The sequence below is a fragment of the Sceloporus occidentalis genome, unplaced genomic scaffold (genome assembly GCF_023333645.1).
Source record: "Sceloporus occidentalis isolate IW3139 unplaced genomic scaffold, rSceOcc1.0.p SCAF_15, whole genome shotgun sequence".
In the NCBI taxonomy this organism is placed as follows: Eukaryota; Metazoa; Chordata; class Lepidosauria; order Squamata; family Phrynosomatidae; genus Sceloporus; species Sceloporus occidentalis.
Genome location: NW_028316995.1, coordinates 12398805 through 12424688, shown reverse-complemented (window position 1 = coordinate 12424688; position 25884 = coordinate 12398805). Strand labels below are relative to the sequence as shown.

General features: G+C 42.1%; 1 protein-coding gene across 1 annotated transcript; it reads left to right on the top strand.

Annotated features, from left to right (window-relative positions):
• On the top strand, positions 1 to 22293 carry LOC149303258 (UTP--glucose-1-phosphate uridylyltransferase-like). The gene is made up of 9 exons (XM_089481546.1): positions 1 to 114; positions 883 to 990; positions 16444 to 16629; positions 16925 to 17058; positions 17763 to 18060; positions 18617 to 18814; positions 18953 to 19195; positions 21289 to 21393; positions 22186 to 22293. The coding sequence occupies exons 1-9, from the start codon at positions 1 to 3 to the stop codon at positions 22291 to 22293; spliced, it is 1494 nt and encodes a 497-aa protein (XP_089337672.1).
• The last annotated feature ends 3591 nt before the right edge of the window (positions 22294 to 25884 follow it).

Below are 25884 nucleotides of genomic sequence, written 5' to 3'. Positions count from 1 at the left end.
ATGTCGGCCGGCGGGGTGTCTCAGTTTCAACAAGCCATCCGGCAGGAACTGGAGGAGGCCATGAAGGCGGACCTGGAAAGGATATTATCTACAGCTCCTGAATCAGAACTAGAGGTAATAGTTTAATGACAACATCGTTTCATGTTTCATTTCTTCTAGATTGTAAGCTTGTTTGAGGAGGGCCTACCTTACCTTTTTTGTTTCTGTAAGTGAAAAATTTTATGTACTATTTGTTCTCTCCTGTATACCCATTGTACAGCGCTACGGAATATGATGGCGCTATACAAATCAATAAATATCATACATTTATTGAGAAAAAAAATAAAATCAACCTTTCCCCATTAGATGTCTGTACATATGATTTTTAGGTCTTCCTTGATCCTTGTCTGAGAATGTGATCCCTTGTGTGTGGATGCTTGTATTGCATTTGAGGATATCTTCCATAGGTTCAGTGATCAGATTTATGGGCCAGGTTCTGGGTGGGATTTTGGTGAAGAATGGGAGTGGCATGGAATAAATTAAAAATAGTTGGAGTGTTGAGAGAATGACTAGATCCCTATGGACAAAAGGGCCGCAGTACGCTTGACCACGTGTAGACTATCCTGCTGGGCAGTTAGCATCCTTTGTCAACACAATGGGTCAGCAAGTGAGGTCAGGGATCTTACCTGCCTATTTACAACGCAGAGGCCTGTGCTTAGCCAACATAGAACTCTGTAGTTCTGAGGCTCAGGGCTATGGATATGGGATATGACATGCCCTGACACTAGGCACAAAGGTAGGGAAGTAGGTTCTGATGGAGAAACCGTTGGCCGGGCCTAGGGCAGTGCCTCTTATTAATCCATCTCTGTATGTTTTCTTAAATGTCCTTGTCTTTTCTTGCAGCACATTAAGAAAGATATTGATGGGTTCCAGAGCTTGTTTCATAGATTCCTGCAAGAAAAAGGCCCATCTGTTGATTGGGGAAAGATTCAGAGACCACCGGAGGATTCTGTGAGTTGTTACATTGTGTTACACTTTATTGCTGTACCCGATGCAATTAACAGGAAATGCAGCTGCACTAATCTTGTGTGTTCCCTTAAGACTGTGGTTTTATGTGACTTACAACACTTGGTTTTAGTGTAAACATGCTCAGTAGTCTGCATATTTAATCTATTTTAGTCTTAAAATAACTCCCAATTTATTTTCTAATTTAGACTCCTTCCCCCTTTTTTGATCCCTCTGTGCTAATTTTTAAAGGGACACTCCAGCCATCATACGCACTTTAATGCATAAGAAAGCTTTTGTAGTGTGCCTCTTATAAGATATGGGAAGGGGGTGTTCTGGAGAAATGGCTATTACCCAGTGTACCAGAAGGCCAGTCAGGGCCTGTTCCTTGGCATCTAGGTGGCCTGAAATGTAATTACTATGCCTTCCTTACCCACAAGTTCAGAGTCTTCATCACTCAAAGGACAGATCAATAAACATTTGCGAACACGTTAAGGTGATTTTAAAGAACAGGAATATTGCAAGTAGATGTTTTGAGAGAGTTTTCAGTCCAGCTGTGCCTGCTGTAGAATATAGATCTATATGCAAATTCTTCTCCATAGCGTCACAGTTGCATATTATGTTATGTTGTTTTCACCATAGAAATGAAGCTGACAAATGTAAATTCTGTTTTCCCTTTAGCTGTATGTTATGAGGAGATATGGTTGCATGGGCCCAGCCTTTGGTGGGACGATGAGCACCCACAATCCTACACTGGTGTACTCACCTCCTCACATGGGCTGTGATTGGGTAGGGGGGGTTATAAGCCAATACTTGGCCCAGCTCTTAGGTGATATTGAGTCAGAAAAGCTCTCATGGCGGCACTGGCTTAGTCAGTAGGGTCTCTACAAACCCACAAACACTGTAAGCAAAGGGAAAACTGTAATACATGTGTTAGCAAACATGTTCTATAAACATTTACTAGTGTAGTACTAGTGTGTACTTTTAATATTGGTAAATGATTTACAGCTGATAAACCTACTATGTTTTGGTTCGTATGTAATACAGCAAATCACAGGCGGTAATGAACATGTCTAATATCAATGCAGAGTGGGAGCGTTTATATTTTTAGCCAAGCCCTGAAGAACTGTGACATGTTTCTTGCAATCCAAAAGCACCTGCATTTGTGCCGCAAGACAATTAAGTGCACCCAACCAGTGATGTATTAGGTGCCAAAGACTTACCTCTACTGGGTGCCATCATATCCCAGAGCTCTGTCTCAGAAGGACACCGTGCTGGGAATAACACAGTATGGAGGCTGTTGGAGATCCAATAAAAAAGCAAAGGCTACAAGATATAATATCATCCGCTCCAAAAGTAGTATCATCTTCTAAAGAGTAGTCCCAAAAATGTGCTGTTATTTTAAGGGTTGACAGAAATCAAGTGTTGCTGTGGAGTAAAGACAGAATAAGAATACCATCTTCTTGTTTGTGATAAACGGGGCACGGAGGGTGCATGGTTCATATGGGCACACAGCCATTATGCTAGCTAAGGAACTGGACTTCTGAATAAGAAGCCTTGTGCCAATGTAATAATTCCCAAGGCCAGTTTTCCTTGTGACAAACTGAAGATTGACTTTGGCATAACAGGCACAGCTTTCTCTATCCTTTTCGGAGTCAGTGTCTGTTATGTATTAAACTTTTCTTGCGTCTGTGACTCCATGGATCATCTGATCTCCTTTGGTTGGGGGGATCTGTACTATGTTCCAAGAGAACCCGGCCTTAAGTCTCCTCTCCTAGCAAGAAACATTCTACTCCTATGAATATTAAACAGCACAGTAAATCCACATCTGTTGTGTTCCATCATGTCTCTGAAGGAATGGATGTATGCCAACCCTGGCCTGAACCCAGAATCCGAGGGGAATATAAAAATGAAACAAAGTACTGAAGTCCTTTTCACAGGCGCATAAGTAGGCTTTATGTCCCAGAGTGAAAAATTCCCACTAACAAAAAGTAGAAAAAATATTCACATTCAGTGTAAAAATATATTTTCTGAACATAAACAATGATGTACAGTGTATGTGTATATATATATATATATATATATATATATATATATATATATATATATATATAATATATATATACCGACAAATGCATGAAGTGGCATATTTAGGCCTAGGGTGGCTGTTCCAGGCAGGTGACAGGGCCTCTGCTGCATAACCTGGACCTGGGGCTCCACTGCTCCATGGGATGGTTGGGGGAGATCTCGCTAAGTTATTTACATAGGTTATCTAAGGAAGCAGATAGAAGCACAATTAAACGGTTGCAAGCCATGTTACACCGAGAGACTGTGTAAGTGTTAAGCACTTAGTGGGGAAGCACCTCCCGCTGCCAATATTAACAGTGCTAGCTGAGTGCTTTGTGATCATGCCGAAGTCACAGATCAATACATGCGATGCAACTTATAAAGAAGTAACACATTTTTAGATCTAATGCCCGAACATACAAGGGCTGCTGGCCAGCTCGATTACAGGCCGCACCCGAATATAGGCTGCACCCTAAAAGTTAGGTGCTTTTTTAAAGAAAAACATTTCTTGGTAAAAAAACACTTAGTGGAATAGATACAATGTGTATGTAACTTTCTGAATTCCCTATGTGTTAAGGGCCATCCCCAGAAAATGTATCTAAGATGGCCCTGCAAAATGCATAATTAAAATGGCTGTTCATGAGAAAACACTTACCAAGGTTGGCTTTTCATAATGCAAAGTGAAGTCAGGGAAAAGCTAAACTCTCCTGCCAACTCGCTCTTTATTGAATAAAAAATAATCTGGCATATGGTTTTCCTTACACTGGAGTACTCAATACCCATACTCAATAAAAATTCAATAGTGTTGCGCAAAAATATTTATGCCAATTTAAGAGGCAAAATATAAAGTGATTATATATAATATAATGTGATACAAACACATTATATTAAACACAAATATTTTTCGTTTCTGTGTTCTGTCTTTTTTCAGTTTCTCAGTTGTGGTTTTTCTCCCAGTGTTTCAATGTATATAAGAAAAAAAGGATAACATAGTGTTTTCCGTAAAGGCAATAAATTTGTATCAGATATTTCGAATGCGGTATCCCACTCACATTGATGAGAGCATTATAGTTTGCTCTGACTTTCTGGGCGTAAATCGAACGGTTCCACCCGCCAAAGGAATTATATAGGCTTCCGAAACTCCTTCCCGTAGAAAACAATCGGTCCACACGATAACGCCGCAAGGCGAAAACCAATTATCGGTCCACACGATATCACCACGGAACGAAGCAAAGAGGCAGAAGATAATGTGTACAGATATTTAATTCGTTTACAAAAAAAAAGTGCGGTATGCTTACATTTAAGATCTCTTTCTCGGGTCTTTCTCTCTCCAAGCGGACAACTTCTGGGTGTAACAAAATAATAATGAAAACGGCACGCAGACGCGTTTCGCCTTAAAATCCCCTCCCATACTTCACTCTGCCTCCTCCCCCCTCCCATACTCCACTCTGCCTCCTCCCCCCTCCCATACTCCACTCTGCCTCCTGTCAGCAACGGAGGTTCACAAGACACCAAGGAGCCGGGTAGAGAGGCAGAGTGGCGTATGGGAAGGGGAGAAGCCAGAGTGGTGTATGGGAGGGTGGCTCCCATACACCCCTCTGACTCCTCCCCCCTCCCATACACCACTCTGCCTCTCTACCGACTCCCTGGTGTTTTGTGAACCTCCGTTGCTGACAGGCACTTTCACTGCAGCTTCATAGAAGCCTCAGTGTAAGTGAAGGGCAGTAACGGAGGCTGTCTGTGCGCATCGTGCAGACCACCACCGGCTGACAGAGAGGCTGATCCTCTGCAGGAGACCTCGATTCTCTGTCAGCCGGTGGGGGTCTGCACGATGCGCACAGACAGCCTCCGGAGAGAGGCAGAGTGATGTATGGGAGGGGGGAGGAGTCAGAGGGGTGTATGGGGGGGGAGAGACGGAAGTGAGAGACCGGCCGACAGTGAGGGGAATCCAGGTCCCCTGCAGCGTTGCGGGGGATCTGGATTCTAGTGTTATAATCCGATCTCTGTTTGAGGTCGGATTATATAAGAAGAGGAGTTTTTCAGAGCATTTGCTCTGGAAAAAACCTCTTTTTATAATCGATAAAAATCGATTCGACTAATAGATAATGAAAATTGTTGTCAACGATTTTCGTTATCTATTATCGATTTTATCGATTAGTTGTTTCAGCCCTACCAGTTTCCATATCCCGCAAACAGCATTTCTGGTTTCCATGGGATATGTCACAATTACTTATATCGAGTTTATATATCCCCTAGAACTGTGTTGTTATATGGCAGACGTACAGACAAGCTGACTTCATAGGATAAACACGTTATGGTCAGACTCCTTTCCTTTTAGTGAATTAAATGATGTTGAATGTAGAAGTGGGTGAATGGGAATTGGGCATGAAGCAGAGTAAAGCCCCAGGTTTGCTTCTGATGCCACCTAACAAGCCATAGACAAACGGCTGGAGTTCTTAATCCACTTCCGGTTCTGACTTGGGTCTAGCTCTCCTCCCTCTCGCTTAGCAGGGCCAACTCTGACATTAGGCTGGAGCTTATTTTGACAAAACTAAGCAAGAATACAGCGCATGCCCAGTATATCCCATTCCTAAAAACACCTAAGTCATGCTATATATTGCTTAGCCGGCCACCACATCTCTAGAAATGTAGCTTCTTTAGGCCTGTCTGTTTCTCTAAGCCTTCGTTAAAGAGGCTACTGAAGCTGGTGTTTTCTTATCAAGGCTTGGTATTCTTACAGTATTTTTCATACTGTTTACTCTGTAAACACATCATCCTCGATAGTTTGTCAAACCTCTTCCTAACAAAATATTTAACAGCTGGGGGTTTAAATTGGTGTCAGTCGCTATTAACGTGAGAACACATGGCAGTTTATGGCATTATACACCTAAATAGAAATATAGCATGTATCACTAGTTTTCCCAAAAACCTTAAATGCATTTCTTTAGCACTGGCCACCTTTTTAGCTACAGCGAGTCAGACGTTAAACTCTGAATACAGCACATGGTGGGGTTTCTTTAATGATGGCAGTTGGTAAATATTAATAGTAATTAACCCCTTCAATCCCAGGGGTTTTTGGTACCTCAAAGCCCGGAGCAATTTTGCCATTTTTTCGCTATGTCCGTTCAGCGATGATTCTCTTTTCCTGTGAATAGTGTACCCATATAAACTATATATTGTTTTTTTCAAGGAGAGATAGAGCTTTCTTTTGATACCATAGTTGGATGATTAGCTGAAAATTTAGAATTAGAAATTTGGTAAAAACTAGCAAAAATTAGAAAAAAACATCTGTTTTTTACATTTTCCCTCTGAATCCTCACAAAATTAGGTAAAGAGACAGAAAATTCCATCCAGATTTATCAATTCATGTCCTGATTTCAGAAATACCTAATTTAGATAGAATTTTCATACTTTTCCAGCACATATAGGCAACATACTATAAGGTGTACATTACTTTATACAAAGCCGTAAAATTTTTACATTAGGTATGATGGGACTGTAACTATAATTTTAAACAAATAAAACACAAACACCCACAAAGGTATATATTTCTGTAAAGCAGACAACCCAGGCTATCCTATCAGGGGTATTTGGGCACTCTACATGCAGGTATTTGGCCACCAATCACTGTCAAAGGTGGCCACAGAAATTAGTTCCTGCACTTTTTTCACCAACGCGTCTTAGTATTTTATAGTATTCTTAGGATTTTTTTGTACAGGGTATGTGTTACGGCAGAGAAATCTATCCTAAATTGTTCAGCCGCCTCTCCTGATTACGGAAATACCCCACATGCCTAGTTTTTTTGTGATTTTCTGGACATTACAGGGCACAAACGGGACCATGCGCGTTATAGATTCCAAACGTGAAATTTTCACATTTTGCTTTAGTAGACCTCTGTTTCATTTGGGGCGATGCTGGCTTCTGCTGCCAGGGGGAGTCCAGGCTGTCAGACGAGCAGCGGGAGGGATGTGTCCCTGACGCTGCACGAAGGGCTAGACGTACCGGTGCGTCCATAGGGGTTTCTTAGTGGGCGTTTTTTGGACGTCCGGTACGTCTATAGGGGATTGAAGGGGTTAAGGAGCAGCAGCCCATAAAATTATCCTGTACAATTTGTCTTAGATATGTGTGAAAGTTCATCGTGAGTCTTGTTGACATACCGGATTCCTTACTTTCCATTACATTATAAGTGGGAAAACCTCCTCTTAACTAGCTAATTATTATGCTTATATTATTATTAATGCTGATAAAAGATCTCCAACACTGATATTCCTGCCGTGGTAAGTTACAGCGCGGTTCATTTCACGTTGTAGCAGACTCCATAGCGACACAGTGGTTCAAATGGATGGGTACTTTATACCGAGGGATGTCACATCTCCATTATAGTGTAGGCAGAATCATTGAAACCTTAACTTCAAAGGTGACTTTTCAGTAGTTTTTTTTTTCACTTGACACTGCCTCGGCTTCCCGTTGTTCTTGGCCCCTGCCCAGCAGTCTGGGTTGGCCAGATGATGTATAAGTGACAGCTCATCCCGCATGTTAAAGGGTTTCATCAGTTGATGTCTGTCAGGTTCCTGTAAATTAGTCATAAATTGCCGTGCAGAACTACACCCCACTTTTCCCTAAGGCAGCATAAATGATAGCAAACACATCCGGCACTAAAAGGACACTCCCCAAATAGGTGTGTGTGTGTGTCTATGTATATATTTATAATCTATATTCCTTCTATGTGATCATCTGCTTCAATACCATACGTAACAGGCACACCTTTTTCATGCCTCTTGGTAGTCCTAACACTAACACATGTTCATGAAATGTCACTGCATAGAAAGATGACTTAATGGTCCCACCATGATTCAAATGCCACCTGAACCGCTATACACAAAGCTTTTTGTAGTGACTTTTCAAAGCCAAGCAGCCTAGTGGCATTTTCCCCTACGCATCTTTGTAGCCCTACAATTTCAAAGGATAAGCTATACAGCCAAATACAGTATCAGCTATACATATAACCCATAAGGCACTCTGATGGGCTAGTAGCATGCCTACTCCTAATTAAACACCTTTGTGTTCCCTTATGTGTTGGTAGTTAATTGTCCAGAACGGTGTAATCTTGCATGGTGTTTTTAGAGGTGACTTAACATGGAAAATGACTGCGTCAGCAGCGTCGATGTGGGTGAAGTGATATTCCCCTAACCTCTTGAGTTAAGAATTATTCCATCGAACCAGTTGGTCACAGATTATGTGTTTTCACCGCTCTTCTGCTTTCTGTGCTGTTTTCTTCTAGAGATTTTCCATCTTACCATACAGTTACGCAATTATCGGGTCGCTGATTTTGCAGGGCTTCATGCCTGTACTTTTTTCCTTTTGCATAAAAAGCGGTGCTGCTCATAGTTCTAAAGAATATGCTTGTGAAAAGACTAGATTCTCAAAATATCGCATCAACGATAATTAATAACCAATTTCTAATTCCGCCGTACACAAGATGCCACGTTTGAGTAGATTAGGTTCGTCCCTGGATGAGGTATAGTCATGTGAATGACAAGCACACATTCTTAAGGCGTTTCATACTTTACAAGATCTTTGAGTGAAGCTTGGCGCGCACCTTCCTGATCAGATGGCCAAGGTAAATATCTGTATTCTTTAGTGTCCAGCGAGACACTGGTGATGGATACAGAATATTCTCCATAGCAGACAATAGGATGGAGTTACCCGATCGCCTATAGTGAATTCGGTGCTGTTGGGTATACCTGATATGCTGTAGAAGGTGCGCATTTCCTGGAAAGTATGTCCTAATTTAAACCTGAAACTATGTGCGTTTCCAGTATAGCTGGTTATTTCCATGCATTAGTGCTCTTAGAATCGACCTCCTGGACCTCTTTTGTGTGAAGCTGTAAGCCAGGTACTTAATGTTCCAGATCAAATAGACATTTGCAATTATTGTGAATTATTCAGACACTGGTTGTTTTTTGTTTGTTTAGCCCTGAACTTTTCCCAAAGTAAATGGAATGGTTATGCAAGTTTAATATGTGATCAATTATAGTGACCAAGGCGGTAGGCTTTTTAAGGATAGCGCTGGAGGTTTATTTGGTTAATAATCGGTTGGTTGTCCAGTAGGTCCGTGTATTTAGAGAGAAGTCACAATACTAACCTGCAATATCACAATTGTTTGTGAATCCCCATAGTCTGTAGCTAGAAATAATACGGGGCTCCGGTGTTGATGGTCTGCATGTTGGAAGCATGAAATTCACAGACAGAAGCAGCCCTTGCTTTATGCCGTGACACAGGGATTTTGTGGAAATTCATATTTTTGCAGAAGATTTTTGGCTCACCGATCGTTATAAAGGGCCAGCCCAAGTCAGCTTCTCCCATAAATAGGAGTCAGCCGGTCCAGCCTAATGCATAGGTAACTCGGTGTCATATTATAGGCTTCTAATGCAGTGTGAGTGCAGGTATATGGGATGCTGACGTGGCTGGACCCTTCATAATGCATATCAAAGTTCCATAGTAGAGTTGCAACTTATCTGCAATCTGTGCGCATGTCATTACTTGTCATTACTCGGGCTGTATTCGCAGTTGCCGGGGATGTTATGATTTGCTCCGTACATCCCCTCCACCCACCGAGAACATTTGCCTGCTCGAGTTTCGTGCCCTCTGCATATTTCTGCCCCACTTTTCCTATTGAATTCAGTTTAAATTAAAAACAGTTTCTGCTCCATTTTCTTTTGATATCTCTGTTGCTATTCGGTGGTGTCACGGTCAGGACTACTTGCCAAGCCGTGACTGTGTGGAGGGCGTGGGCATGAAGGGGTTAATAGCACCAGGCCTCTGGATTTACTAACTTGACCCCTTAACAAGGCATAAGCTATACCAAATTAACCCCCAAATCCTGCCTGTATCCCCCCAGGTAGTCTGCCACCACTCACGATTTTGATACCGGATTCGTGAGAAATCCGAATTAGAACCTTTATCTCTATATATATATCAACCCACCCCGGGCAACTAACATATATATATATATATATATCCTGTAAAACGTAATAACAACAATATGGTAACGTGTTATCCTCTCTTAGGGTTTGTGGATATCGATACTAGAGCCCAAAGACAGACTTGGATTATGAATATTTTAATAACAAAAAGACAAAGATTACACAGTGCCAGAATTACAAAAAACAAGACATACAAAATAAAAGTAAAACAGCAAACAGTTCTTAAAAACAATAGGACTTAAACACAGGACCCTCACTCACGAGTTTCTCCAATAAGTAGGCCTGTGGGAACTCCTTAAGTCCAGATGGTTTCTTATGATGTTGTTCTGATCACAGAATATCGTGGAGTTCTGCTTTGAGGTCGCTGCTTTGTCCCTAAATCAGACTTTTTCAAGCAAACGCCCCTCTGACCACATGACTGATTATATGACACCATCCCCAAGAATCGGGTCCCATCTTTGATGTGCCAATAAGTTATGGTGGGGTAAAGGTGATGGAAACCCCCCACTTAAGATAGGAATGGAATTCCTATAACTCAGGGTCCTTATCTGTTAGGCCATGAATCACCACAGGGGTCCTTTGGGAAGATGACACCTCTAGCCAGAACAGATACAGAGGGCATTCACAAAGAAACACATTAAATTAACCTCAGATTAACTAATTGAATGCTTAAACAAAGAAACTAACCACCTCTGCTGGGTTACCCTTCCATGCATCCACTACGTTATATGAGTTAATCATGACACCTCCCCCTTTAAGATGGTGGACAGAGGAGGTCAGCACACGCTGATCTACTATGTCTGCCTAAATCCTAGTCTCCCCCTGACAAGACAAACTGTCAGCACGGGACTCCATCTGAGCAACTTGCTAAACTTCCCATCTACTCTATCTGCCTGAAGAGAAGGGTTGTGATAGATTATAACAGTGAAGTCACAACCATACAAGCATGGCCGTAACTCCTGCAAAGCACACACCATAGCTAAGCACTCTCTGCCAACCCTTGAATAAGCCTCTTCCTTTGGCGATAACTTACTCGGATGTTTTAAGGCCTCATCCATTTGTTTCTCTGCCCTGGTTAGGATAGCTAAACGCTGCCCATTCCCAAGCAAGACAGCAAACGGGTGTCCATTGTCCTGGGCTTCCTGTGTGGATCCCAGGCTCTGCGCTTCACCTACACTCACAGGGCTAAGGGTTTCTTGCTGACTGGTCAATGTAGCTGTCTTTTCATCAACCTTTACTATATTATCCTCTGTAGCTGTTGCCCCAGCATCTTGCTGGTATGCCACTACAGCTACAGGGGAAATATTCTGCCCCTCACACTGCCCACTCAGTGAACACACAAAAGGGATATCAAGATGTGAATTTTCCTCCCCCTCCTCCTTATCTCCAGACTGTACAGCTTTAGGGGTCTTAGGCACCGTGGAGAAACTACCCCCTTCCTGCCTCTTAACCTCCAGCACTTTAAGAGTTAAATGAAGCATTTCCTCTGGAGCATGAAAGCAGGGTTTTGGCTGTTGACACACAGATACATCACATTCCATATATCTCTTGTTTTCCCTTTGAGGAAAGTCAGTAACATGAATATCCGCAGACACCCCTATATCATGTATACTTTCTCCTGCACCCAAACCTAAATACTCAGGTGCTGTAGGCACGGTTGGCCACACATCCCCAGTCCCCTTTAGTTTTTCAGGGATAATACCTTCTGGGCATACAACTTCTGAAGACACTTTGGCCGAAGTATCCCCAGCATGCCCGAATCCCTTGGCTACCTGATCACCCATAGTAACACTATGCTTTTCCGTATCAGGGGGCACTGAACCAGAAGAGCCACTACAGACTCCCTGTTCCTGAAACTCTGCCCCTCCAAAGGTCAAACCACACTTTTCCCCTAGAGCTTGCTCGCTAGGTGTGGTCCCTTGGTGCACATCCCCCTTCATCCCTTCAGGAGACAGGATCCTGGGTGCTGGTTCAGACAGGCATACCTCTACCTTCTGGGCTCCCTCCCAGCTACCCACTACTCCCAAAGTTTCAGACAGTACCTTAGGTTGGACAGGGCTCTCTACCAGCCCTCCAGGTTTGCAGGTTTCCTCAACTGGTGCATACTGGCAAACAAGTCGACCCAGATCCTTGCCCAGCAAAACATTAACAGGAATATCCTCGGATATCCCCACCTCCCGCAAACCCTTGCCCACACCCCACTCAAGGTACACATGTGCCACTGGCACTGCAGGGCGCACCCCGCCAATTCCATGGATGGACATGGTCTTCCCAGGGATAAGATCCTCCAACTTTACCATCTCAGGCCGCACCAGAGTGCAAGCAGCCCCCGTATCCCTGAGTCCCATAGTCACACGGCCACCTACAGTTACTCTTTGTAGGTTCTCTTCTTCATTCCCCTGAAACCTGGAAACAAACAAGACAGCTGGGTGTTCCCCAACTGTTACACACTGCAAATTGTCTCCTTGTGCCTCCTTTGGTCTAGCCACAAATAAAACAGGTGCAGCTCCCCCAGCTGTACCTCCATTTCCATTTGTCCATGGAGATGGTCTCTTAGAAGGGCAGGTGGCACACAAGTGCCCAATCTGGTTACACTGATAACACCGGCGGGTATCCCCCTGGCCCGATGTGGCCCCTGCTCTGTTGGCTAGGAAAGGTGTTGGTGATAATCTCCGGGCTGGCTTAGGAGTTGGTGGCTGGTAGGCTGCTCCTTTCCAGGTAGATGGTCCTTGTGATGCTTGTACCCGCTTTATTGTTGGAGTACGGTTGTTGGCATAATCGTTAGCCAGATCTGCCGCCTCTGCCGTGGTTTTAGGTTTTCTGTCCAGAATCCACTCTCGGGCCTCCGGACTTCGTGTCCTCAGGAACTGCTCCAAAATCATCAGATCCTCCAGAGCCTCATATGTAGTAACTTGTAGGCCTCCAGTCCACTGCCGGAAAATAGTCCGAAGCTGTCCCGCATATTCGGTGCAACTGTCCGATGTAGCTTGCTGCATCTCTCGAAACTTTTTTCTGTAGAATTCAGGGGTGAGGTTAAAACTTTTTAACAAGGCAGATTTTATGGCCTCATAGTCCTGATCAACTTCCATTGGTAAGGAAGCAAACACATCCAGGGCTTTCCCCTTCAGACGTGGGGTTAAATACTTTCCCCACTCTTCCTTGGGCAGCTGGTACTGCCGGCACACTTTCTCAAATCCTCTCAAAAACACATCCAAGTCAGTGTCCTTTTCCAGCATTGGAAAGTGTTCCAGGCGAGGTCGGTTAGCATATCCATCTCCGTTAACTATGCTTTGGGGAGACGGACTATATTGCTTTAACCGTAGAAGTTCCAGCTGGTACCTCCGCTCAGCTTCTCGTTCAGCAGCTGCCCGCTCCGCAGCTCTCTCAGCAGCCTCCCTCTCTCTCTCTCTTTCCGCAGCCTCCCTCTCTCTCTCTCTTTCCGCAGCCTCCCTCTCTCTCTCTCTTTCCGCAGCCTCCCTCTCTCTCTCTTTTTCCGCAGCCTCCCTCTCTCTCTCCTTGTACTGCAGAATCAGGTTGAACTTTAGCTGAGGATCCACGCTCCCCAGATCTTTTAGTGCCACTTGTAACTCAGAGTCCATTACACTCAAGGCGTTAACTTTATCAGGAAAACATCCTTGATCCACAGGCTCTTCCAAAATCACATCTGCTCCAATGGCCTGCTCTGCACAGAGTTTATCATATTCCAGGAGATCCAAAATCAGCTGCTCTTTGCTTTTGCCAAAAATTTGTATATTCCTATCTTGACAAACCAGCTCCAGAGATTCTTTTGGCTGTCGTCGATATGCCTCCATAATGCAGTATGGTAGAGAAAAATAAAAGGGAGAGGAACGAACTGTTTTGCACTGTATGTCTGTAATTAGGCACTGAGTAATGTCTTTGGGAAATTACACAAAACCCATGTAATTTCTTCTAGTACTAAAATCACCAAACCGGGCAATATAAATAGCACTAAAAAACTCTAGATATCCCACCGCTGCCACCAAGTTTGTCACGGTCAGGACTACTTGCCAAGCCGTGACTGTGTGGAGGGCGTGGGCATGAAGGGGTTAATAGCACCAGGCCTCTGGATTTACTAACTTGACCCCTTAACAAGGCATAAGCTATACCAAATTAACCCCCAAATCCTGCCTGTATCCCCCCAGGTAGTCTGCCACCACTCACGATTTTGATACCGGATTCGTGAGAAATCCGAATTAGAACCTTTATCTCTATATATATATCAACCCACCCCGGGCAACTAACATATATATATATATATATATATCCTGTAAAACGTAATAACAACAATATGGTAACGTGTTATCCTCTCTTAGGGTTTGTGGATATCGATACTAGAGCCCAAAGACAGACTTGGATTATGAATATTTTAATAACAAAAAGACAAAGATTACACAGTGCCAGAATTACAAAAAACAAGACATACAAAATAAAAGTAAAACAGCAAACAGTTCTTAAAAACAATAGGACTTAAACACAGGACCCTCACTCACGAGTTTCTCCAATAAGTAGGCCTGTGGGAACTCCTTAAGTCCAGATGGTTTCTTATGATGTTGTTCTGATCACAGAATATCGTGGAGTTCTGCTTTGAGGTCGCTGCTTTGTCCCTAAATCAGACTTTTTCAAGCAAACGCCCCTCTGACCACATGACTGATTATATGACACCATCCCCAAGAATCGGGTCCCATCTTTGATGTGCCAATAAGTTATGGTGGGGTAAAGGTGATGGAAACCCCCCACTTAAGATAGGAATGGAATTCCTATAACTCAGGGTCCTTATCTGTTAGGCCATGAATCACCACAGGGGTCCTTTGGGAAGATGACACCTCTAGCCAGAACAGATACAGAGGGCATTCACAAAGAAACACATTAAATTAACCTCAGATTAACTAATTGAATGCTTAAACAAAGAAACTAACCACCTCTGCTGGGTTACCCTTCCATGCATCCACTACGTTATATGAGTTAATCATGACAGGTGGTTTTTCAGTAAATCATTTTTATGACATTAACGGGATGTTTGTCATACTGTTTTGGTCACTTTCAATCCAAGCAGACCAGACAAATAAAGGTCTTTTTCTAATGTAAAGTTCTGATTATTATTATAATTATTATTTACACCACCCAATCATTTTTCACAGCACTGTGTAATGGGATAAAGATGTTAAGCAGTCACTATGGAAATAAATGTAATGTTTCTGCTGCTTGCTCCGTGTCCAACAATTGCTCTTGGAGTATGGCTCATAGGTTTTAAGGGAACACTCACACCTTCCAGCTGTTTATACGAACATGCGTTCCTGACCTGGGGAGGGGAATGTCAAGCTATGTCGTATAAAAGAAATATTGACTGTCTCTTTAGAGCGTGACTATGACGCGGTTTCAGACAATGTGTGGGTAATGTTTTACAGAGTGGCTCAGTTATTTTGTGAGCATAATTGATCAGGTTTCACGAGATACTCCCCTGTCTTAGATGGATTAAGTTGTAATACTCATCCTGCCAAATGTTCTTTAACATCACACTGACTAATGGTCCAGGAACAGTCCTATGTAATGACATAGTGGAACTGGGTGTGAAAGCTTCATTCCTTTGCTGCTCTGGTAGAACCTAAGTAGTTTTAGTTATGGAAGTGTAAAAATATGTACATATGTCTGGGAAAATGATTAAAGGAAGAAAGCAACTGGTATTGATGCCACAGGATGAAAAGATTAGCCTCCGTGTGCTTGTGCCAAGTTATATTATCTGTACGAAGGTCTGTACTAATCGGCCTGTCATTCATTCCGTTTTAAACCTCCCCGTGAATTTAGACATAACCGCCTCTGCAGTGAAATGTTACACGTGGCTACTGCTGCAATTTAAGATCTTAGATCTAACAAAAATTATTTTGGGGGTTTACATGACATCTCATAAAATGTCTCAAAAACATCTCAAAAAAGTCCCAGGGATTTTAGATGGTATTTCATAGTGACTGTGTCTTCTTCTTTTCGTGTCTATACAATCATGTTTGATAAGTGCATGGCAGTACTTGTGCGTGTTGTGTGTTGCGTGTGATGTCCGTGTAGTTTGCTGTGTTCCTGTACCAGCTCCAGGCTGAACTTTGCTCAAAGTCATCTCCCTGTACAGTCTGAAGGTTTTGTCCAGCATTCCCACACCTTCAGTTGTGTTGGTACGATGTCCCTGTGGCTCCCATATATCTTGGGGTTGTTTTGCTAGCAAAATGTAGAGGTCAAATTATTGTGTTTATTAGTGATACTTGTTGCTAATGAGTGGTTCTTGCATGCCAACCAATAATGATTCTAATTAGCCACCCCTGGACTTAAGCTTCTAAACAATCAAATAATATACATTGAGCCTATCAACATCTAACATGTTTTTGTTTTACCTTTCAAGATTCAGCCATACGAGAAGATTAAAGCAAAGGGAATTCCGGATAACATAGCATCTGTGTTGAACAAGCTGGTTGTTGTGAAACTAAATGGAGGTTTGGGTACCAGCATGGGCTGTAAGGGCCCAAAAAGTCTTATTGGAGTCCGTAATGAAAACACCTTCCTTGATCTCACTGTGAAACAGATAGAGGTAAGTGTGTGTGTGTGTGTGTGTGTGTGTGTGTGTGTAGATAGCGCTGTTGTGATTGCATCACTTAGAACCCTGTGTATTGTATCTGCAGGACATGGCTAGCGTTTCTCATTCTCACGCCACCACTCACAATCCTTTGACTTTTTATGTTTTCATAGGGCATACCTGTGGAGGGGGTATTGGCTTAGTAACATTCCCTAGCTGTTTACTCAAGACATTTTCTAGTGTTTGGGACTACATATATATCAATTAAACCACATAGTTTTTTTTTTAATGTTGCTTATTTCTTTAACAGCATTTAAATGTAACATACAACACAGAAGTACCTTTGGTTCTGATGAATTCCTTCAACACTGATGAAGACACAAAGAAAATTCTCCAGAAATACAGTCACTGTCGGGTGAAGATTTATACGTTTAATCAGAGCAGGTAAATTGATCCTTTCCAGAGAACAAGACTAAAATGCTGCTTTCTCAAAAGCAGTTCTAAGGACTTTTGGCAATTTCAGCCTCAGGAGATTGTGGAACATTAAACGTGTCCTTGGGTGGTAGTGAGAGGTCACAAAAATGAGACTTATATGTCAAGAAATATCACAGATTGCCTTTTTTGACTTTCCTGCGCTCATGTAATAATGTTGAAACAAATCTCTTAATTGTACCTGAAGTCAAATTTGAGTCAAATAGAGAAAGAATATATCTATTGTTTAATTGTGCAAAGGTAATTAATCTCTGTGTCACGTGGAGAGGGATAATGAACTAAACTATAAACTGTAATACTGTGCATTGCAAGAGATATATAAAAAATATCCCGTTCTCTATTTAAAGAATCCCACTCTAAAGGGAATGGATTTTATGTGCAGATAAACAAATGGGATATTTCAGCTATATTGACCCAGTATTATATTTAGCAAGATCCTGCTATACAAAGCAATCCTCTTCCTCACGCTGCACATGATTGTAGATTGCAGCAGAATTTGACATCCTCTTGGGAACTTGAATGTTTGATAGGGTAATGCACCACTCATAAAGGGGATTACACATACTGTATTGTGGGCCTGTGCGGTACATTCATAAATAACCCCCAATGTGTCTTTGGAGTATGTGGATAATGAACTCACACATTTTCTGTCACAGGTATCCAAGGATTAATAAGGAGTCATTACTGCCAATAGCCAAGGATTTGTCATATTCTGTGGAAAATGCGGAGACTTGGTATCCACCAGGTCACGGCGACATCTATGCCAGTTTTTATAATTCTGGCCTTTTGGACAGATTCTTACAAGAGGGGAAGGAATATATTTTTGTTTCCAACATTGACAATCTCGGAGCTACAGTGGACCTCCACATCCTCAACCACCTTATGAATCCACCAAACGGGAAGCGCTGTGAATTTGTCATGGAAGTTACAGACAAAACAAGGGCAGATGTGAAGGTGAATGCTTTACTTTATTACACTATATTTGTTCAGCTAAACTAAAATTACATGCACATTACACAGTGAATATGTAAAGCATACAATTTACTGGTTTGTCAAAGCTTCAATGGTAGCCTTGCTCACCAAAGTACTGTACATTATTGGGACAGGCAAATGCTGACTTACATCCTCATCCTGCTCTCTTTTATTGGAATTCCCAATGGTCAGTGATGGTTAGCTTTAATATATACAGTAGTGTAAAAAAAAGAAACTACATCCTCTTTCAATTCTGGTTTACACATCCGAACATTATAACGATCATCTGTTCCTTAGCAGGTCTCAAAATAGGTAAAAACAACCTCAGATGAACAACAGCAGATTACATATTATACCGTGTCATGATATATATATATATATATATAAAAAAAAAAAGCCAAGTTGGAGAAGCCATGTCTAAAACAAACAAAGAAACTAAGTACACCTTTACTGCTTTTTGTGAGCGCTTCATGGTATGTATTTGTAATCCGGTTTCCAAACCTGCTTCCTCACCAATGTATTGTGCTCTGATTTACAGGGTGGCACGCTCACTCAGTACGAAGGGAAACTGAGACTGGTGGAAATTGCACAAGTCCCGAAAGCTCACGTTGATGAGTTTAAATCCGTGTCCAAGTTTAAGATCTTCAACACAAATAATTTGTGGATATCATTGTCTGCTATCAAAAGGCTGCAGGAAGCAAATGAATTGGATATGGAAATCATCGTAAATCCCAAGGTAAGCAGGTGAAATCCTTGTTGACCTATATACCATTGCTTTACCAAGTGAAACGTTCTGTAAGGCTTGTAGATAATGAACCAGGTAACTTGGGAAGAGGCTTTAATCTACTTCTGATATATTCCCCTGTCTCCGCAGACTTTAGATGGAGGATTAAATGTCATACAATTGGAGACGGCTGTAGGAGCAGCAATCAAAAGCTTTGAGAATTCACTGGGTATCAACGTTCCCCGAAGCCGTTTCCTTCCCGTGAAGACCACATCAGACCTCCTCCTTGTTATGTCCAACTTGTACAGCCTTAACGCTGGCTCTCTGACGATGAGTGAGAAGCGGGAGTTCCCTACAGTGCCTCTGGTTAAACTGGGAAGCTCATTCACTAAGGTAACAACTAGACCCTAAAGCATGAGTCCTCTTAGGACTTAATGAAATGGACACTGATAATTGTATATTGGGATTTTTTTATTTAATTTTTTGTATGACATTTTCTTTGGATGGCACCAAACTTATGATTCGACATCATTCCTACATTCACAAAACAATTGGTTAATACCTTTGAACACGCTATATGAACGCTTAAAGGAATTTTGGCTTGTGGGTAATACTCTAGTTAGCGCATTATCCATCTGTGAAAGCTTGAAGTATAGAATTTCTCTGCACGTATTCCCGTCCCGGAGTATTGCATTATGAATGTTTTAACCACAATATAAACTAAGAGATATTTGCGTAATTAGTCACAGGCGTCTGTGTCTCTCGTGCTTTCTGACCACAGTCATTGCTGCATTAGAAAATGTACCTTCGTAATGAACAGGCTGTACGTGTCGGCTAATGGCCGGTACATGTGTGTTTATTGCCTCCTGGCAGTGGTTCCTTTCAATAGACATATTTATACTTGTAGCTAGAATATCTTATTGGTGGTGAGGAAATATATATTATAGCTAAAACTATGTGGGCATCTAATCACCACACCTTTCAAAACCATGGGCATCAATATGGAGTTGCCACCTTCCCAAGCAAAATGGCATTTGTGGGTCAGGCACTGATGTCGGAGGAGTTCCTCCACACCAAACTTGTCTTTACGGACTTTCTACACAGGGGCTCAGTCCTACTGGAACAGAAAACGGCCTTCACCAAATTGGTGCTACGTAATTGGAAGCCTACAATTGTGTAAAATGTCTCTGTATACTGTAACATTATCCCTTAACATTATCCCTTAACTGGAACTAAAAGGCCCAAATACTGTAACAGCCCCAGACCGTTATCCCTTCTCCACTGAACTTTACAGTCAGTACATTGCCTTCCAGTAGGTAGCGTTCCAGAGATTCATCGCTCCAGATAACACGCTTCTACTACTCCAGAGTCCAGTGGTGATGTGCTTTACCCCGCTCCAGCAGACACTTGGCATTGTGCATAGCGATCTTTTGATGTTTCTTTCAGGGGCGGGTTGGTAACTCTATAGTGAATGATGGAACCGAAGACAGGTGATTTTTACACCCTTTACGTGTGCCTGGTCTACTGCTTTGTGGCTGAGCTGTTGTTACACCTAGATACTTCCACTTCACAACAGCACTTACAGTGGACTGGGGCAGATCTAGCAAGGCACAAGTTTCGCAAACTGACTTGTGGCTCAGGTGGCAGTGCCATGTTCACAGTCACTGAGCTCTTCAGTTCGACCAATTCTGTTGCCAATGTTTGTCTATGGAGACGGCTGCCTATGTGCTTCTTTTTATACATCTGTCAGCATTGAGTATGGCTTAAACTCAGTAATTAGGAGGGCTGTCCCAATACTTTTGGTCATATAATGTTTAGTTTTTATTTTTAGACAAGGGGTAGAAAAGATGGTATTAAATTATCAAAGAAACAAAAACAGGTCTGCTAAGCATTTTGCGCCTCTGATGCACCTGCTTTTGAGGGCTACAACTTCCAGAATGTTCAAAATTCTGTCTAAGGTTGATGGGATCTGTAGTCCATGTGTCCACATACTTTTGGTGGAGTTATATTGTATTACATACAATCTGCATGGGTGTACCACTAAAATATATATATATATATATATATATATATATATATATATAATAAATTGACTAAGGGGGTAGAGGCTTTTAAAAATTTTGTTTGCCATATGAAAAAATGACAAAAATATACATATATAATTAACTATGCCAAAACTACAAAAAAAATGGCTGACCCCTGTATTCAAAGGGTTAATCAAGTTATTAATGATGTGTTTTCTGTGAGTGGCTCTGCCGAGGTGGAAATATACAGCACGTTTGCTTAACCAAGTAGGACTGGTTTATCAGGATGACCATCGTCAGAAATTCAGTATACTCCACAGTCCTTGTGCATTTAATCCACCGGCCCCCACTCACTCTCCATTTCGTCTGCCCCTTTTGCTGTTTGGAATTCAAGCAATAAAATATTCCTTTGTGTTTAATATAAAAATATTGTGCAATTATTTATTGTTTTATTGCTTCTAGGTTCAAGACTACCTGAAGCGTTTTGAGAGTATACCAGACATGCTTGAACTGGATCACCTCACAGTGTCCGGAGACGTGACATTTGGCAAAAACGTTGCTCTAAAGGTGTGTATAGCCTGTCGGGGAAAGTGTCACCCAGCCTCACACGTACCAGGTGTTCTGTGTTGATTGTTCTATCAGGTTACATATGATCAGAGTTTACACAGGGTCATGTGGACCTTGACTAACAATGGACGCAGAAAGCCACAAACGACTAACACAACTGTGATGTCATGCAGAAGAGTCCGTGAAACAATCGCTCATTGTAGGCTTAAAGGGAAAGTCTAGTGTCTCAATTAAAAATGTTGTACTTTGTAAATACTTTAATATGCATTCCTCAACCTGCGTGAGAAAGTAAAAGCATTCAAGAAAAGGTTAGAGATCACTGTCAAAAAATGAATAGGAGCGCTTTCTGCGTATGTGCACAGGGGCCCCTGGGAGTCTCGGGTGAGCTTGCTGGTGGCGAGTATAGCGTGCATGCGCACTGACAAGCAGGAGGTATTTGGCTGAACGCACTCCATGCATTAGCCATAAGGAGAAAACAATAAAGGGGAATTGAGCTGTGTGGGACAATTAGTTACAGACGGTATGTGGAGGGATGCGACCTACGCATTGTATTCAGCCTGATCTATGTCTGCCCAGCTAGTTAAGTACAAGGTCAGCCTTACGTCCAGATGTTTAGGCTTTAGATATAACCCTGTGTCACAGTGGCTTAAATGAACACTTGGATAGTAGCGTGACGGTCATCATGACAATGTAACTATATGCATTTTTTTAATTATTATACTGTTTTATATAAATACCCTCGCTATGTATTTAAGTCTGGCTCGGCTAATCTTGTTTCCTTTCGCTTCCCAGGGCACAGTGATCATAATTGCAAATCACGGTGACAGGATAGACATCCCTCCTGGAGCCGTACTAGAAAATAAAATCGTGTCCGGAAACCTGCGTATCCTGGACCACTGAGCCTCGGCCCATTTTATAGATTATGTACAGTAAATGTGAATGAGTCCAACGCTCCGTCACCTTCAGAGCCAAATACCTTCCAGTATTGTGGTTTGTTTGTGCTCTATAGAATATATTTAATAAAATCCCTAAGTATTTGGAAGCAATACATAAAGATAAAATGAAAACAATTTACTGTTAATGTTGAAGGCAATTTTAAGTGCAATATTATCCTCCCCTGTGAAGAAATAATAAAAAAAGATAATTCACTATTTGTGTGGCGTGTTATTTGAATAATTACTGTATTGGCCCGATTATAGGCCGCACCCCTATAGTTCAGTGCTATATCAATGAAAAAAATACACAGTGGAATGGTAAGACAGTATTTTACCTAATGAACAGGAATACATGTATTAACATTTTTGGTATCTATTATGCAGTTAGTCCGGCTTTTGACAAGATAAGTTATACACAAACAGATATTTGGAAAACCAATAGCCATTTTAAGCCCCCCCTTAATTCATAATGCACCTTACTTATACATATGTCAATCTGCTCCCTGGATATGCTTTATACCCCCAGATATGCCACTGCACCCCCAGACTTGCCTCCCGTGCTTCAGACTCCCTGGTGTATAGTGGAGGCAGCCGGTGGAAGTCTGCGCGATGCACGTAGACAACCTCTACTTCCGCCAAGGCTTCTATGACGGCGCACCAGAAGGTCATGTCACGCCGGGGCTCTGTCATTGAAGCCATGGCGGGCAGCAGCAGAAGTTGCCACCGGCTGCCAGAGAGGAGGATTCAGGTCCCCTGCAGTGCTGCAAGGGACCCGAATCCTAACCCTACTGCCTGCCTGGCCAAATGAAGGGAATATGGGAGTGCATGTCCCGGGCTTCGGGCGATACGAACCCCGATTATAGGCCTATAATCGGGCCAATATGGTATGTAATTCAGCAGGAGACATTATAACAAAGTTACACACTGGAGTTCATCCAACTGTCACTATGATCAGTATTTTAGTTATTTGTTGACATTATTAAAGATCTTCTTTAACTACAGTATATTCCTATTTGATGCTTGATATTCTCTTGGTTTTTCATTTTTTTTCTTTATTGTATACTTAAAGGGTAATCAAGGCTTTTCTGCTTCACTTTGAGAAATCTTGTGATGTGAGCAAATGCGTTATTGGGCGACTCGAATAGTACCAAGGGCCCAAACAGGGATGTGTGATGTTTGAATGGTGTATGTGATGAATGTTGTTAAGTTGGGGCGTGGATGATGTACATGGGGAAAATTTTTATCTCAAGCTGATGTTTTTCTGCGGACTCGCGTTCCATCTACCAACTCCCCTGAAAGTGGGAGTTTTTAACATAAGGCAAGTATAGGAAATGTATTTATTATTTTTAAGGGATTGGACATCCACGCCTTGTATTACATGTAATTAGGCACTTCACACTGCCTTTTACTTGCGCACGTTGCTACCATCGCAAGCGTTCTAGATTAAAAATATATAAATAAAATTTAAAAAAAGCCTACAAGGTAATGGCTTTATTCAGACAGGATCTAAATTAGTGTATCAGTTTCCCTAACAATAGTATTGAACATAAAAGACCATGAAAAGAAAACAAAATATGGTTAAATGTGGAGGCTAACCCTAGACATGCTTGAGAGCAATAGTATCAAAATATGAGAGGTCCTATATGGTTTGAGGGAGAGATAAGAATAGTACCGTGACCCGTAGTCTAGTGATAGTTGCATAGGGGATTGGGCTTTCTACAACCACCTGGCCACGAAGGATAAAAAAAACACTCTTCCCAAAGAGAGAGGAAATCCTACCCGCTGTAAACTAAAAACTACGCTGTGAGGAATCCCTGATGTGGAACACAGACGGCTCTTATACCCAATAATGGCTCAGACTACCTGTCCTGTGTTCGTCAGATTAAATTAGACCTATGTACTAAAATGAAGTAAGAGTGACCCACAGAAAATACATGCCAGAGCCTTGTCAGGGATTTAGCCAATGGATAGCATTATACAGGAACAGATATTATGGTTTGCCCATAATGTATGGCGATATCAGTTGGGAAGTTGATCTCTTCTACGCATTCCCAAGCGGAATGCACCATGAGAACGGCCAAACCACTTAACCACCAATTACATCAAAGGAGAAATAAAATAAAAAAACTTTGCTGGAACAAACCTTTGACACAGGAAATGCTGAATAGGGCCAATCCTGGGATGGGAAACTTTCAACAGCCTTTCCAAATAAGCTTTCTGAACCCCTGCAAGGGAAGAAGTCAATGGCCAGCGTATGGACGTTCTCTGCGCGACAACACGGGAGAAACGAGAGAGAGAGGCAGGGTGTTCACACCGCAGGTACTTCACAGGGGGTATAGGAGAGCGTTGCAGAATAAATTACACACAAAACACCTTTGCACATAAACACAAGGGTTATATGTACACTACATGGACAAAAGTATTGTGACGCACCCCATTGCTACACGTATAAAAAATCAAGAACCCGGCCATGCTGCCTCCATTTACAAACTTGTGAAAAGAATAGGTCGTTCTTTAGAGCTCAGTGAATTCAAGCGTGGTACTGTGATAGGATGCCACCTTTGCAATAAGTCAGTTCATAAAATGTCATAAAGTCACAGAGCGGGATCCAAACTTCCACTGGCGTTAATATCAGCACAAAAACTGTGGCAGGAGCTTCATGGAATGGGTTTCCAATGCCGATCAGCTGCATACAAGCCTCACATCACTAAAAACAATGCCAAGCGGTTGATCCAGTGGTGTAAAGCTGTCTGATGGACCAGCCTGGGTTTGGTGGATGTCAGGAGAACGTGCCTGACTGCACAGCGCCAAATGTAAAGTTTGGTGGAGGAAGGATAATGGTCTGGGGCTGCTTTTCAGGGTTTGGGGTGGGCCACTTAATTCCAGTAAAGGATAATGTTAAGGATACAGCATTACCAACACATTTTAGACAATGCTATGCTTCCAACTCTGTGGGAACAGTTTGGGGAGGCCCTATTCTATTCCTGCATGACTGAGCCACAGCACACAAAGCAAGATCCATAAAAACATGATTGGATGAGTTTGGCGTGGAAGAACTTGACCGGCCCACACCAGCCCTGACCCCAACCCCATCGATGGATGAAGGGAGAAAAATTCCCTTAGAAAAACTCGAAATTCTTGCGTTTTGTCGTCGTGGCTTTTTCAGAGGTGACAGGCGAATGTAAACGTTCACTCCTGATAAGATGCAATACCTTTTGTTCTATAAGTCAAATTGTTATGTTATATATATTACTTATGTCCTGTCTACCCATTCTACAGCGCTACGGAATATGATGGCGCTATATAAGACAAATAATAATAATACAGGGGGTAGTACAGAGTGCCGCTTGGTCAGATACCGCAGAAATAATGACTTGGTCCTGTACCAGAGATCAGGCTCGTGGTATGAACGAGCAGTTGCGTTGTGGTTTGTGTCTTAGTTAAATTAAAACCAAGTAATTATTTCTGCCGTATCAAAAGATGGTAAATTCCTGTCTGCCTGATCCGCGTGACTGCAATTACAAACGGCACACTGTGCTACATAACAGGGTATTTA